General features: G+C 33.6%; 1 protein-coding gene across 1 annotated transcript in view; it reads right to left on the bottom strand.

The window, feature by feature from the left end:
* The window catches only part of LOC127538666 (glutamate receptor ionotropic, NMDA 2B-like), a 362778-nt gene that overhangs the window by 174514 nt on the left and 176088 nt on the right, over positions 1-12176 (bottom strand). Inside the window, exon 3 of the mRNA XM_051962432.1 lies at positions 5271-5699. Within this exon, the coding sequence (XP_051818392.1) occupies positions 5271-5681 (411 nt within the window). The 5' untranslated portion in view covers positions 5682-5699. The remainder of the gene's footprint in view (positions 1-5270; positions 5700-12176) is intronic.

Raw genomic sequence — 12176 nt, 5'->3', positions numbered from 1 at the left:
AAAGAAGGCCAGAGACAGATCTTTGAAGAACACCAATTTGAAGAATTTAGGGAAGGAGAGGAGGCAAAGGGGCCAAGGAGGAAGAAAGAGAAGAAGCAATCAAAGAGATAGGGGAGATATAAAAAAAAATATTGAAGCCAAGGTAAAGATCATTTAGAAAAGGTTGTTTAAAAAAATACATATGAGGATGTTGGTACTCTCTAGACAGCAGCTTCCCCAGACTCCCTAGAAAAAAAAGTCAAGTTACAAGTGGTTAGGAATTGTCAAGCTCTTTCAATAAGTTTGGCAGTAAAAAAAAAAGGATAAAGTTGAAACAATCACTTGACAGAATAGTAGAGTCAAAGGATTGTTTATTTAAAGGAAAGAAGAACTGGATTGAGAGTTTTCATTTTCTCAATACAAATACATTCTCTAACAGGTGGAGACACAGGGTAACTGTCCAGCACTGGATGAAGAACAGTGCTGCTACCTACAGATTAACAGCAACATCTACAATATGGCAATTCCATCTGCAGAACTCTTAGCATGGAAGAATCACACCTATTATATTAGAATGTCCTAAGGATGAAAGGAAGAAACTGATGCAGACCAATAAAGCCTTAAAACACCATATAAATGTCAGCCATTGTTATCTAACAGGAGACTCAACTGTAGAGATAAAGAAATATCTCCCTGGTCATTCTGCAGCAATAAAATGTAAATTCAAGATGAAAATAAAATAGAGACTGTGCCTCTTCATGATGTGTGAAGAAATCATGAGTTATTGGGGAGCATGGATCTGCCCCATTATGGGCACTTAGAGGTTACCTATTACCATTGTTTTGTTTTGCAGATGAGGAAGACTATCCATGGATATTAAGTGACTTGACCACAGAGTCAGGATATGAGGGTTTTCTATACTTCCTTGAGGGATACAGGTGACTTAACAGGATATACAGAGGGTGTGTCTATTACCAAAATACCTCCCAAATCCATTCTCTCCTTTATTTCCACTGCTATGGAAATACTCTCCTAAAATAACTCTGCTTATACTAGCTGCTCCACCAGTCCTGCCAAAACATCTTTCATCTTACTGCCAGACTAATCTTCCCCAAGCACAGATCTGATATAACAGTACTCCTTGTGTACCAGGAACTGTGTTAAGCACTTTAAAATTATTGTCTCATTTAATCCTCAAAACCAGCCTGGTAGGTTTTATTACTATCTCCATTTTACAGATGAGGAAACTGAGGCAAATAGTGCTGCCCAGGATCACAAGGCTAGTCAGTGTTTGAAGTCAGATTTGAACTTGAGTGTTCCAGACTCCAGGCCCAGTTCTCTATCCACAGTGCTCAAAACATTAAGCTTTCTACTTTTTTTTTTTAATCAAGTATCATCTAAAATCATAAGACTTGTTTTATTTGGCTCCAGAGAATGGAACAATGAACAAAGGTTAGACGTCAAAAGGGAGCAACTTTAAACCTTTTGTAAAATGGTTCCTAACAATTAAAGTTATGGAAAAATCGAATGGCTGCCTCAGGAGATAGTGGATTCATTCCCTCACTGAAGGGCTTCAAAGAAAGGTCAGAAGACCACTTATTGGATTTTTTATAGCAAGGATTTTTTTTTTCAGGTATAGGTTGAATTGGATGACTTCTAGGTCCCTTACAGGAAATTACATGATTTACAGAATTTTCAATAATGAACCAGAAAAGTCTCTTTTAAACATATAATCCTAGAACTTTGTAGTATACCCCATACTACACACCCCTTTAAACAGGTGAGAAGTTAATACATTTATGTGTCTGAGTAATTTATTTGTTCAAAATGTTGAATCAATCTGTCTATTCAATACATCATACAGCTGCTTATTTTGGATATAGGAGAACCTTGAGGTGCTAGAAAAGTGGCCCCATATTTATTTGATGGTTTGCCACTATGTGACCCAATTCAGTTAAATCAGTCTCCTCCTAAGTCTCCTAAGTCATTTGTCTTAAATTGTAAATTTCTCAAAGGCAGGGATCATATCTGTTTGGATCATAGGGCATAGGGAACTTCCATGCCATCATGCATATTGTCCTTTAACAAATAATCTGCTATTATTCATATTAAAAACTAAAATTAGAATAATATATTCCAAAAGGAGAAGCCAAAATGTCTATATCTCTTACCCTTAACTTTTTTTCTCTAATATATAATATTTTATTTTTTGCCCAATTACATATTAGAGAGATTTTTAACATTTGCCAGTTTTTTAAGTTTTGACTTTTTAAGATGACTTTCACAAGCTCTAATTAGGATTTTTTTAAAAGAAAAACTCAAGTTCTTTTTTTTTGAAGGTTTTGTATGATTGGTTATTAGTTTTTAAATTTGCCCAAAGGCTTATTTTTCAGAGATTAAAGTGAAGATTGCTATTTGACACTATGAAAAATTATTTAAACCTGAGGTTGACTTCAAAATGTTGGTTGCCATAACTCTTGGGAGTTTTTGCTGGAGAGGCAGCTCTCTTTTATGGATTTCTTTTCATTTTGAACACTGGTATAAAAGCATCTTCCTATTATTAAGGGATTGATTATTCAGTCTGTGGTTAAATTGAGCAATGCAGTGGGAAAGAGTCATTCATGAAGTCAAGAAACTTGGATTTAAACTACTGACTCTACTACTTATTAGCTGTGTGGCCATAAATAAATCGCATACAAAAAAAGTGAGAATCTCAGAATTGAAAGGAACCTCAAAATGTATCTAATCCAGAGATAATAAACTCACTATCCTCTGATCTTAAATTGCATCAAATTTAAACAAAACAAAAAAAACCAAAAATTTGTAAATTTGTAAAAAAAAAAACAAAATTCTTGAGTGCTGCTAGAACCAGGTTAAAATGCAATTAGGTAAAGGTTCCTTTGTTTGTTTGTTTGTTTAATAAACAAATAAAAATGCAATGCAACAATGTTAATTTGTGATTTTATAAATCAATATAAACCTTTTCTATTTCAGTTTGACATCACTAATCTCATCTACTCCACATCTTATAGGGAATGCTTTCTTAGGCATCCCTAACAATTCCTGCACCCATCTGAAAATATCTACTGAGATGAGGGATTCACCATCTCCAAAGATAATCCATTACATGTTTGAACAGCTCAGTTGTTAGGAAATGTTCCCTTCAAGGGCTGAAATCTGACTCACTATAACTTCCATCCTGGCTCTTACTTCTGATCTCTGTGTCTATTATAAAAAAAACAAGTTTAAAGCCTGTTACATAAATAATTTTGTTTCAGTGTTTTCCCCACCCTTACCAAGTTTTCTGTTCTATCCAAACCAAATACTTATATCTTCTGAGAATAGTTTCAAGTTCCTATCCTGGATATCTTACTTTGGACATATTTCAGCATAATAATATATTTTGGTTTTAGAAGATCTTTCTTAAACAGTGAAGCCCAACTTTTTGTATAACCCCTATCAATACTATAGTCATACTTTTTTTTACATAGGGTTATTGGTTTTTATAAGGCTGAAGATCTTTTTAAAAAGTTTCTTACAATATAATTCTTATAAGAAATTCTGCTTGTTTCTTATAAGATACTCTGCTTGAGAATAAAAGTGTTGGAGGTAAGAACCCACAAAGGTAGTAAGAATTATCAATCACTAGTTTATCAATCACTATAAATCACTAAATACTAGACGAATTTGGTTTTCTGGGCTTGATCCCACTGAATATTTATAAAGTCTTCATGCCTTTCTATAAATCAAAGGTGTGAGGAATGAGGTATGTATGTTACTAAACCACTTCCAATGATAATTCTGTCATTAGTCAAAATCAAATGGAAATCAGTTATTTCTTAAAACAATGGGGACATGTCTAGCAATCAGGTATTATCCATCACAATAAAAAGTTAGTGGAATCAAAGAGTAAATGATTGAAAAGTTCTTTTCAAGACTGGTAGTGTTAGTTTGATTTTTGTTATAAAAGCAGGATGGGGACAGGAAAATGTCTCATTTGAGCAGTAAGTGTTGTGGGTAAATTTTCTGTTCTCATCCCTAGTGTGAACACTTGGTTTACCACAAAATCATTCATTTAGAGAAGTATTTGCCATCAGATAAAGAAACTGAAATGAATGAGAGACTGATTATGTTTCTTCTTCATTTTTTAAAGTCCACAAATCCAGATAGCCACATTTCACTTACTGCAGTAAATGATCCAAATTTAGCCACTCAGATTAAATTACAAGGGCAAAGAAACCACAAGTAGAAAATCCAAGAAGACAACAGAATTTCATGAATTTCACACAGATGCAGGTATCCCAAAAACTCTTTGATCAGTTCAAATATCCCCAAACTCCCCTGATTGGAGAATCCCAATATATGGAAGGGCCATCCACTGGATGTTCTTATCTGTTTTAACAAGAGAACAAAAACAAGAGGTAGTCTGGATCTTTCTGGGCAATTAGAATTTGTTTCTAGGAGGCCCTGAATACAAAGAGCATTCTAGGAATATTAATTATGCACAATGTTGTCCATCTTGGAAATAGTAAAAACAAATCATTATTATTCATTCATTCCTGATTTTCTTGCCATGAGTCAAGGTGATAAATCACCTTGTGATTTATTTCATCATTGTTCCTTGTTTGTTATATTCCTTCTCTATGATGACATTAGGTTCTAGGAGCAACAGAGATCTAATAAGAGTTTCTCATCTTTAGTGATGTAAAATACAACTATTCCACAATATCTGGAGTTCTTCATAAGAGATATCTCTAGGTGAAGCCTCTAACCACCTTTCTAAGCATAATGGACCAAAAAGTTGCCTTAGCTTTCTAAAGCACTCAAAAGTCTGGATTCTTATCAGTGTGGCCGAGTTCCTTTCCACAAAATATCTTTAGAATGGTTCTAAAGTTTTTGATTATTTTGTTGTAAATGTTGTTACAAGATGGGGGACAATAAGGGAGATAGGGATAGGGGTAGGAGATCCAGAAATGACAGTAATAAAAACAAAATCCACCAATAAAACTACATTTTTTTAAAGTCTTCCACCTTAGAAAACCCAAATTCTACTCATTCCAAGCACCATCTTTGTCTCTTTGCCTATATTCATAAATGATTTTCTCATTGTGTGATACATATTTCTCAACAATTCAAAATATAGTTCAATTAGTTACACTTATTCTCCAAACCATTAGTATAATCTTGCACCTATTTCTACTCAAGATGCTCTCCTAATCTTTATCAATTAATACACTTGTTTTCACTAAGAATTAATGCCTCATTTCTCGGCATCAGAAACCCAGTTTTACCTTGTCTGCCATTATCATAGAGGAGCCTCCATGGATGCCCAGGATGGGAGTGAGAGTCTGGGCTGAAATGAAATCAAGGATCTGAGCGATGGCTTCCTGGTCTGTGTCATCAGCAAATACCACACCCTGGATCTTGCGGTCCGACATGAGATCACAGATGCGAGTGATAATGCTCTTGGGATCAGTCTCATTCATGGCTACCAGCTCCACGCGAGGTACCACAGAGAGGTGGTGGAAGTCATCTTTCTCGTGGGCATCCTTGATAGCCACTTCGTCTGAAGTGCCCACTAGTATGACGGCAATACCAATGCTGGGATGACTCTTCTGAGCACGAGCCTTGCTGCCTGACACTGCTAAGACAGCCAGCACTAACCAGAACCTTGGAGAGTAGCACTCTGTCCTGGGCCTCATCTTCAACTCTTAGACTCCCTAAAAAGATAAAGACAAACAAACAGGAAAAGAAAAAAGAAAAAAGAAGCAATTAAAAGAGTCTCTTTGCTACATGGTGTTCCTTGAGAAGGTAACTGGTCCTTGCCAGTCAAGTACTTTATCTCATTTCACTAATCATCTATCCAAGTTCATTCTCCCAGTCATATTTTTAGTTTTGGCTCAAGTGAGGGAATGTGGGAGGGGAAGAACATTCAGGATTTCAGGATAGTTAAAAGAATATAAGTTATCCATGTAAGAACTATAGCCAAAGCACATCAATAACTGACAAAAAGAGACACTTGGGCAAAATTAATATAAATATATTTTACGTCATTTTGCAGTGACATCTTTAATACATTATAATCAAACTCTATCATAAAGTTTCTAATCTTAAGTGTGACATCATTTGGATGACAGCCCAGTTACAATAGTCATTGTGTTGTCTATAGAACTATCCCCTATAATATCACTTTGTTAATAGAATGTTTTCAAGAAGTCATTTCGTGGTAATAGGTAAGGTTTGCCCATAGTTGCAAAACAATATCAGTTGGTGTCACATCCCTAGGGACTCCTAATATTTCTACCTGACTTCTAACACTATTCTTGCAGCTCATCTCTGACCAGTTATTGGTTAAGATAGAAAACTATAAAAAATATTATGTGCACTCCCTCACTGATTTCATCCTCCCAGGAATATTAGAAGAAAGCTATCTAGTCATAAGAAGTTACAGATAAAAATGGCTTACCCCATTCCCAGACTTCTATTAGCTCCTAGTGATTCTATCAGAAGACTTATTTTATCAGATAAGATTTACTGATTTTTTTAAGGAAATACATCATTGATTATACTAGTTTTTTTTAGTTTTAGAGAATCTTTTCAAATTATTTAAAATGTCTTCCTATTGAAGACCTCACCCAGAGCTCCTTCTTCTCTCCTTCTCTTTGTTACATATCACCCAGATGCTCTCTGAGACTATCTCCTTCTTCAACCCTATCCCAATGAAAAGGTAGACCTTCTCCTTGTCAAAGCTAACTCCTCTACATGAACAAATGAACCTTTTTTATACCATTTTCTCCAACAGTTAAATCCTGTATCATACTTACTCTCATTTATCTTTCTTCCTGTCTAGCAATTACTTCCCTACTATGTACTGTTACCCTTTTCACATTGTGACTTTCCCGATAATTATTTCACTATATTTTAGTTTATCATAAGAAATTTAATGGGAATTTGGGAGAAGTTTTATGGAAGACAACAATGACATACAAAGTTTAACAGATGACACAGAAAAAGTTTAGTAATCAAAAATATATAAATATATATGTATAGTGGTACATAATATCAAATTTATCTTTTAATACCATAAAAATTCAGACTCCTCTAGGGCCAGAAAATTTTACACAGATTTTCCAGATCACAAGCACTCCACACTCTTAAATCCCACAATGTGGAAGAGATAACTGTGCATGCTCATGTCTCCTGTTTCACAAAAATTCACACTTGATCCAGTTGCTTTTTTCCCATTTTTCTCCTGCTTTTTTTCCTGGTCAAATGCCTCAACTAAGTTGTTGTTAGTCATCTCAGTCATGTCAGATTCTTCATGATCCCATTTGGGGTCACGTGAAAGATGGGGGCAAAGATAGTAGAATTTTGCTATTTCCTTCTTTAACTCATTTTGCAGCTGAGGAACTGAAGTAAATAGGGTTAATTAGTCCACAGTAAATAAGTATCTTGAGGTAGGATTTGAACTAAAGAATATGAGTCTTCCTAGCCTAGTGTTTTATCTGCAGAACCAGTAGGTTATCTATAATCAAACCCTCTACTATCTTCTTAATTCTCTACATTCTGGTATCTGATATCATTAAACCAAAATTCCCCATTCCAAAGTTAGTGGCAATTTCTCATTTGCCAAGTGTAATGGCTTTTTTCCCAATCCTTATCCTTCTTGATTTCTTTGCAGTTTTTAACACTATAGATCATCTTCTCTCTGGGTTTTCTTGACATTAGCTGCTTCTCTATTCTGGTTTTGCTTCTCCCTATCTGACTATTCCTTCTTAATCTCTACTAGATTTTTATCTATGTTATAGTCAATAAAGGAAGTGTCCCCCATTGTTCTTTGCTTGGACCTCTTCTCTTTTTCCTCTATACTATTTTACTTGGTAACTTCAGTTCTCATGAGTTCCATTATTTATCTCTATAAGGAGGAGTATTATATATCTACTTATCCAACCCTAACCTTTCTCCTAACTTCCAGACTTATATCTCCAACTGTCTAATAAATATCTAGAACTGGATTTCTCATTGATATTTTAAACCTGTATCCAAAACATAACCCATTATCTTTTCCCCAAAGTTTCCCTACTTTTCAATTTCCCTATTGCTATTAAGAGAACTACCATTGTGCCAGACTCTCAACTTTTATGTCATTATCAACTACTCACTCTCTTACCCCTCTTATCCAATCTGTTGCCAAGGCTTATAAATTTTATTTTTATAATATCTTTCACATATACCTCTTTATCTTCTCTGACATAGCCATTACCCTATTGTAAGCCCTCATTACCTCATGCTTGAACTACTGCAATAATTTGCTGATGGTTCTACCTGCCACAAGACTAGCCCTACTCCAGGCATCCCCCACTCACCTATAAAATTTAACTTCCTAAAGCACCTGTCTGTCCATGTTATCTCTGCCTCTACCACCACCATCATTACTTCCTCATTCAATAAACTCTAGGACCTTTCTTGTGACCTGCAGAAGAAACAATAAAATCCTGTTTAGAATTCAGAACTCTTTTTACACCTTACTCCTCTCCAGAGATAAATGGCTTCCTTGTTGTTCTTTATACAAAGTACTACAATCTCCCAACTCTAGTCATTTTCATTGCTATCCCCATACCTACAATTCTCTCCCTCATTCCCATCTTAGTTTCCCTGACTTCCCTCAAATCCCAGCTAAAATCCCATCTTTTATGAGAAATCTTTCTGATCTCCCTTAATACTAACCCTTTCTACCTAATGATTATCTTCCATTTATCCTTTGCATACCTTGCATGTACATAATTCTTTCCATATTGTCTTCCCCATTAGTCAGTGAGCTCCTTGAAAGCAGGTCTTAGTTTTGTCTTTTCTTCCCATCTCCATGCTTAGTACACTGCCTTCTATATACTGGGTGCTTAATAAATGCTTATTGCTTACTTATAAATTTTGTTAATCATGAATGAGTATTATATTTTGTCAAAACCATTCTTTCCAAATACTGATACAGTCATGTTATTTGGTAATTGTGTTTTTGTTTGTTTTTCATATGATTAATGGTTTTCTTAAAGCTGAACCATTCTTCCATATCTGTTATAAATCCAATTTGATCATAGTGAATAATTTTTTGATAGATGACTGTAATCTTTTTTGCCAGGATTTTATTTAAAATTGCTGAGTCAATATTCACAAATAATATTTCTTCATTTTATCTTTTCCTTGTTTAAGTAATCAACCTTTTTTTTTTCTTTAAGAAAACAGTTTATGCGCATACCCTTTGATCCAGCAGTGTCTTTACTGGCCCTGTATCCCAAAGAGATCATAAAAAAGGGGAAAAAATCCACATGTGCAAAAATGTTTGTAGCAGCCTGTTTTGTAGTGGCAGCAATTGGAAACTGAATGGATAGGAAATGGGTCAATAACTTATGGTATATGTATGTAATGGAATATTATTGTTCTATAAGAAATGATCAGCAGGATGATTTCAGAGAGACCTGGAGAGATTTACATGAACTGATACTAAGTGAAGTGATTAAAACCAAGAGAACATTATACACAACAACAACAAAAATTATGCAGTGATCAATTTTGATGGCCTGATTCTTCAACAATGAGGTGATTCAAGTTAATTCAAATAAATGTAAAGAAGAGAGCCATCTGCATCCAGAAAGAAGACTGTGAAAACTCAATGTGGATCACAACATAGTATTTTCCCTTTTTTGTTTTTGTTTGCTTGATTTTTGTTTTTATTCTCATTTTTTTTCCTTTTTGATCTGATGTAACATTATAATTGTGGAAATATTTATAGAAGAATTGCACATGTTTAACATATATTGGATTACTTGCTGTCTAGAGGAGTGATGGGGGAAAGGGAGAGAAAAACGTTTGGTACACAAAGTTTTGCTAGGATGAATGTTGAAAGCTATCTTTGTGTATATTTTGAAAATATAAAAGTTACTTTAAAAAATCTAATGGTGAACATACAAAAAATAAATTAATTTTGGTCAAAAAAAGAAAACAGTTTAGAAGATTTTTTTCTCTCTCAGTTTCTGAAAATAGTTTGTATAGTCAAACGATCAATAGATTTAAGGACTTATAATGTGCCAGACACTCTGCTAGGGACTCAAGATATAAGAACAAAGAATGAAACAATAACCACTTGAAAGCTGTTTATATTCTAAGTGAGATAAGTATATAGAGAAAGTATAGATAGCATTAATATAAAATTCATAAACATTATTATACACAAAGTAGTTAAATACATGGTCATTTGGGAGAAAGAGCCCAAGGAATGAACAAATAAAGAAAGCCTTCTTAGAGAAGATGGTGCCTGAGATTCATTTTGAAAGAATAGAGACACTCTTTGAGACAGAGATAAGGAAGGAAGGATTCTATTCATGGGAAGAAGATCTAGTGCAAAAACACTAGATCACAGAGGGAAGGATGAGAGGAATGCCCAGTGAGTTTAGAAAGCTAAAGTAGATTCAGTTAGACTTTAAAAGCGAAACAGAGGAGTTTATATTTTATTTTAGAGGCAAAAGGAAACCACTAGAATTGATTAAGGGAGTAATAAAATAAGATTTGAACTTCAACCTCAATAAGTTATAGATTAGAATGATGAGAATTCTCAAGACTCAAGACTTACAAGTGACCCTGGGGCTATGGGTCTTGATTCTTTGAGTACGTTGGGGTTTGTTCTTTCATTTTAAGTAATTTAATAGATTGGAGGCTACAAAGCTCAGAATCATGAGCCATGCAGAAGTCTATATCAATTTTTGAAGCTAGACAATATCAAGGTCCTGAATTGCTGGAGAAATCTTCAGGACCTAGATTAAGATAATTAAAATGAAAACTCATGTGTCAAAAATGCCACTTTTAGATGTTATTTAAAAACTATGTTAAGTCTGGACTCACTCTTCTAGAAGATTGTGATGGCATAAGAGTATAAGTGCCCCTAGGTGTTAAGAAAAATATTTGTATTTTTGTTATTGTTATATCTTTGCTATTGTTATATATAATGTCCCCATATAAATTATAAATGGTACTAATTGTTTAAATGGAACTGAGTGAGATATAATCTACTAGTGACTAATAATTAGGGTAAAGCATCCAAAACGGTGGATCAATCTGATATTAGAGAAAAAGTACTCCAGCCATTCAGGTATGCCCCCTACAACTGTAAAAAAGGAAATGTAATCAGCTTAGTTCTTGGAATATGGATCCATAAGTTACTCACTGAATTAGTTAATAATAATAATACATAATTGATTATAATCATCTTTTTTATTTATACTATACTACATATTTTATATATATGCTATATATAATCTATATATCTTTTTTGTTTTATCTATTCATGTTTTATTTATTAATTTTCCTTCTTTTTAAGCAAATGAGCTAAAAGTTTATCAATTTTTTTCTATTCTTTTCAAAGAAAAGAAAACTTTTCAAAGTATCAGTACTTATTTTTGTGTTGTAATTTATTTCTCCATGAAATTTCAAAATGTTTCCTTTTTGTTCTTATTTTGTTAATTTTCTTATTGTTTTTAATTGCATATTCAATTCAGTAATCCTCTCTTTTTCTATTTTGTCAGTGTGTATTTTCAAAGATCTAATTTTTCATCAAAGAACTACTTTAGCTGACTCCCCAAAATTTTGATATGTTGTCTCATTTTTCTACATAACTATTATTTCTATTGTCATTACTGCATCCAATTACATATATATATATATATATGTATATATATATATATTGCTTACTCATCTTATGTTAATAATTATTTTGTTGAGTTGGGATTTATGAAATTATTTATCTTTCTTACATTCATTTATAGTTTCTTTGTGCACTCCACATGGTTTATTTTTATAATGGTGGTATGTTGTACCAAAATATATTATATTCTTCGATGTTACCATTCCCAAACATCACAAGTCTTTCTTTCCTAAATTTTCCAACAGTTCCTTTAGTTTTATTTTTCCTTTTTCTTTAAGATTTGTTCATCTCAGAGAGAAGAACATTTTAAGTCTCCTACTATTAAAGTATAACTATTTATATCTTTTTACAGTTCCATTACCTCAGTGAATTTGGATGTCATGCCATTTGGGGAAAATATGTCTATTATTGATATTGTTGCATTGCTTAGGATTTCTTTAAGGATACTGGAATCCATGTCTTAATGGACTGATTCTGTTATTGAAGAAATAACCTAGAAGAAAGA

This window comes from Antechinus flavipes, chromosome 5 (assembly GCF_016432865.1).
Source record: "Antechinus flavipes isolate AdamAnt ecotype Samford, QLD, Australia chromosome 5, AdamAnt_v2, whole genome shotgun sequence".
NCBI classification, from domain to species: Eukaryota; Metazoa; Chordata; class Mammalia; order Dasyuromorphia; family Dasyuridae; genus Antechinus; species Antechinus flavipes.
Note: the sequence above shows the minus strand (reverse complement) of the source record. Positions and strands in the feature narration are given on the sequence as shown.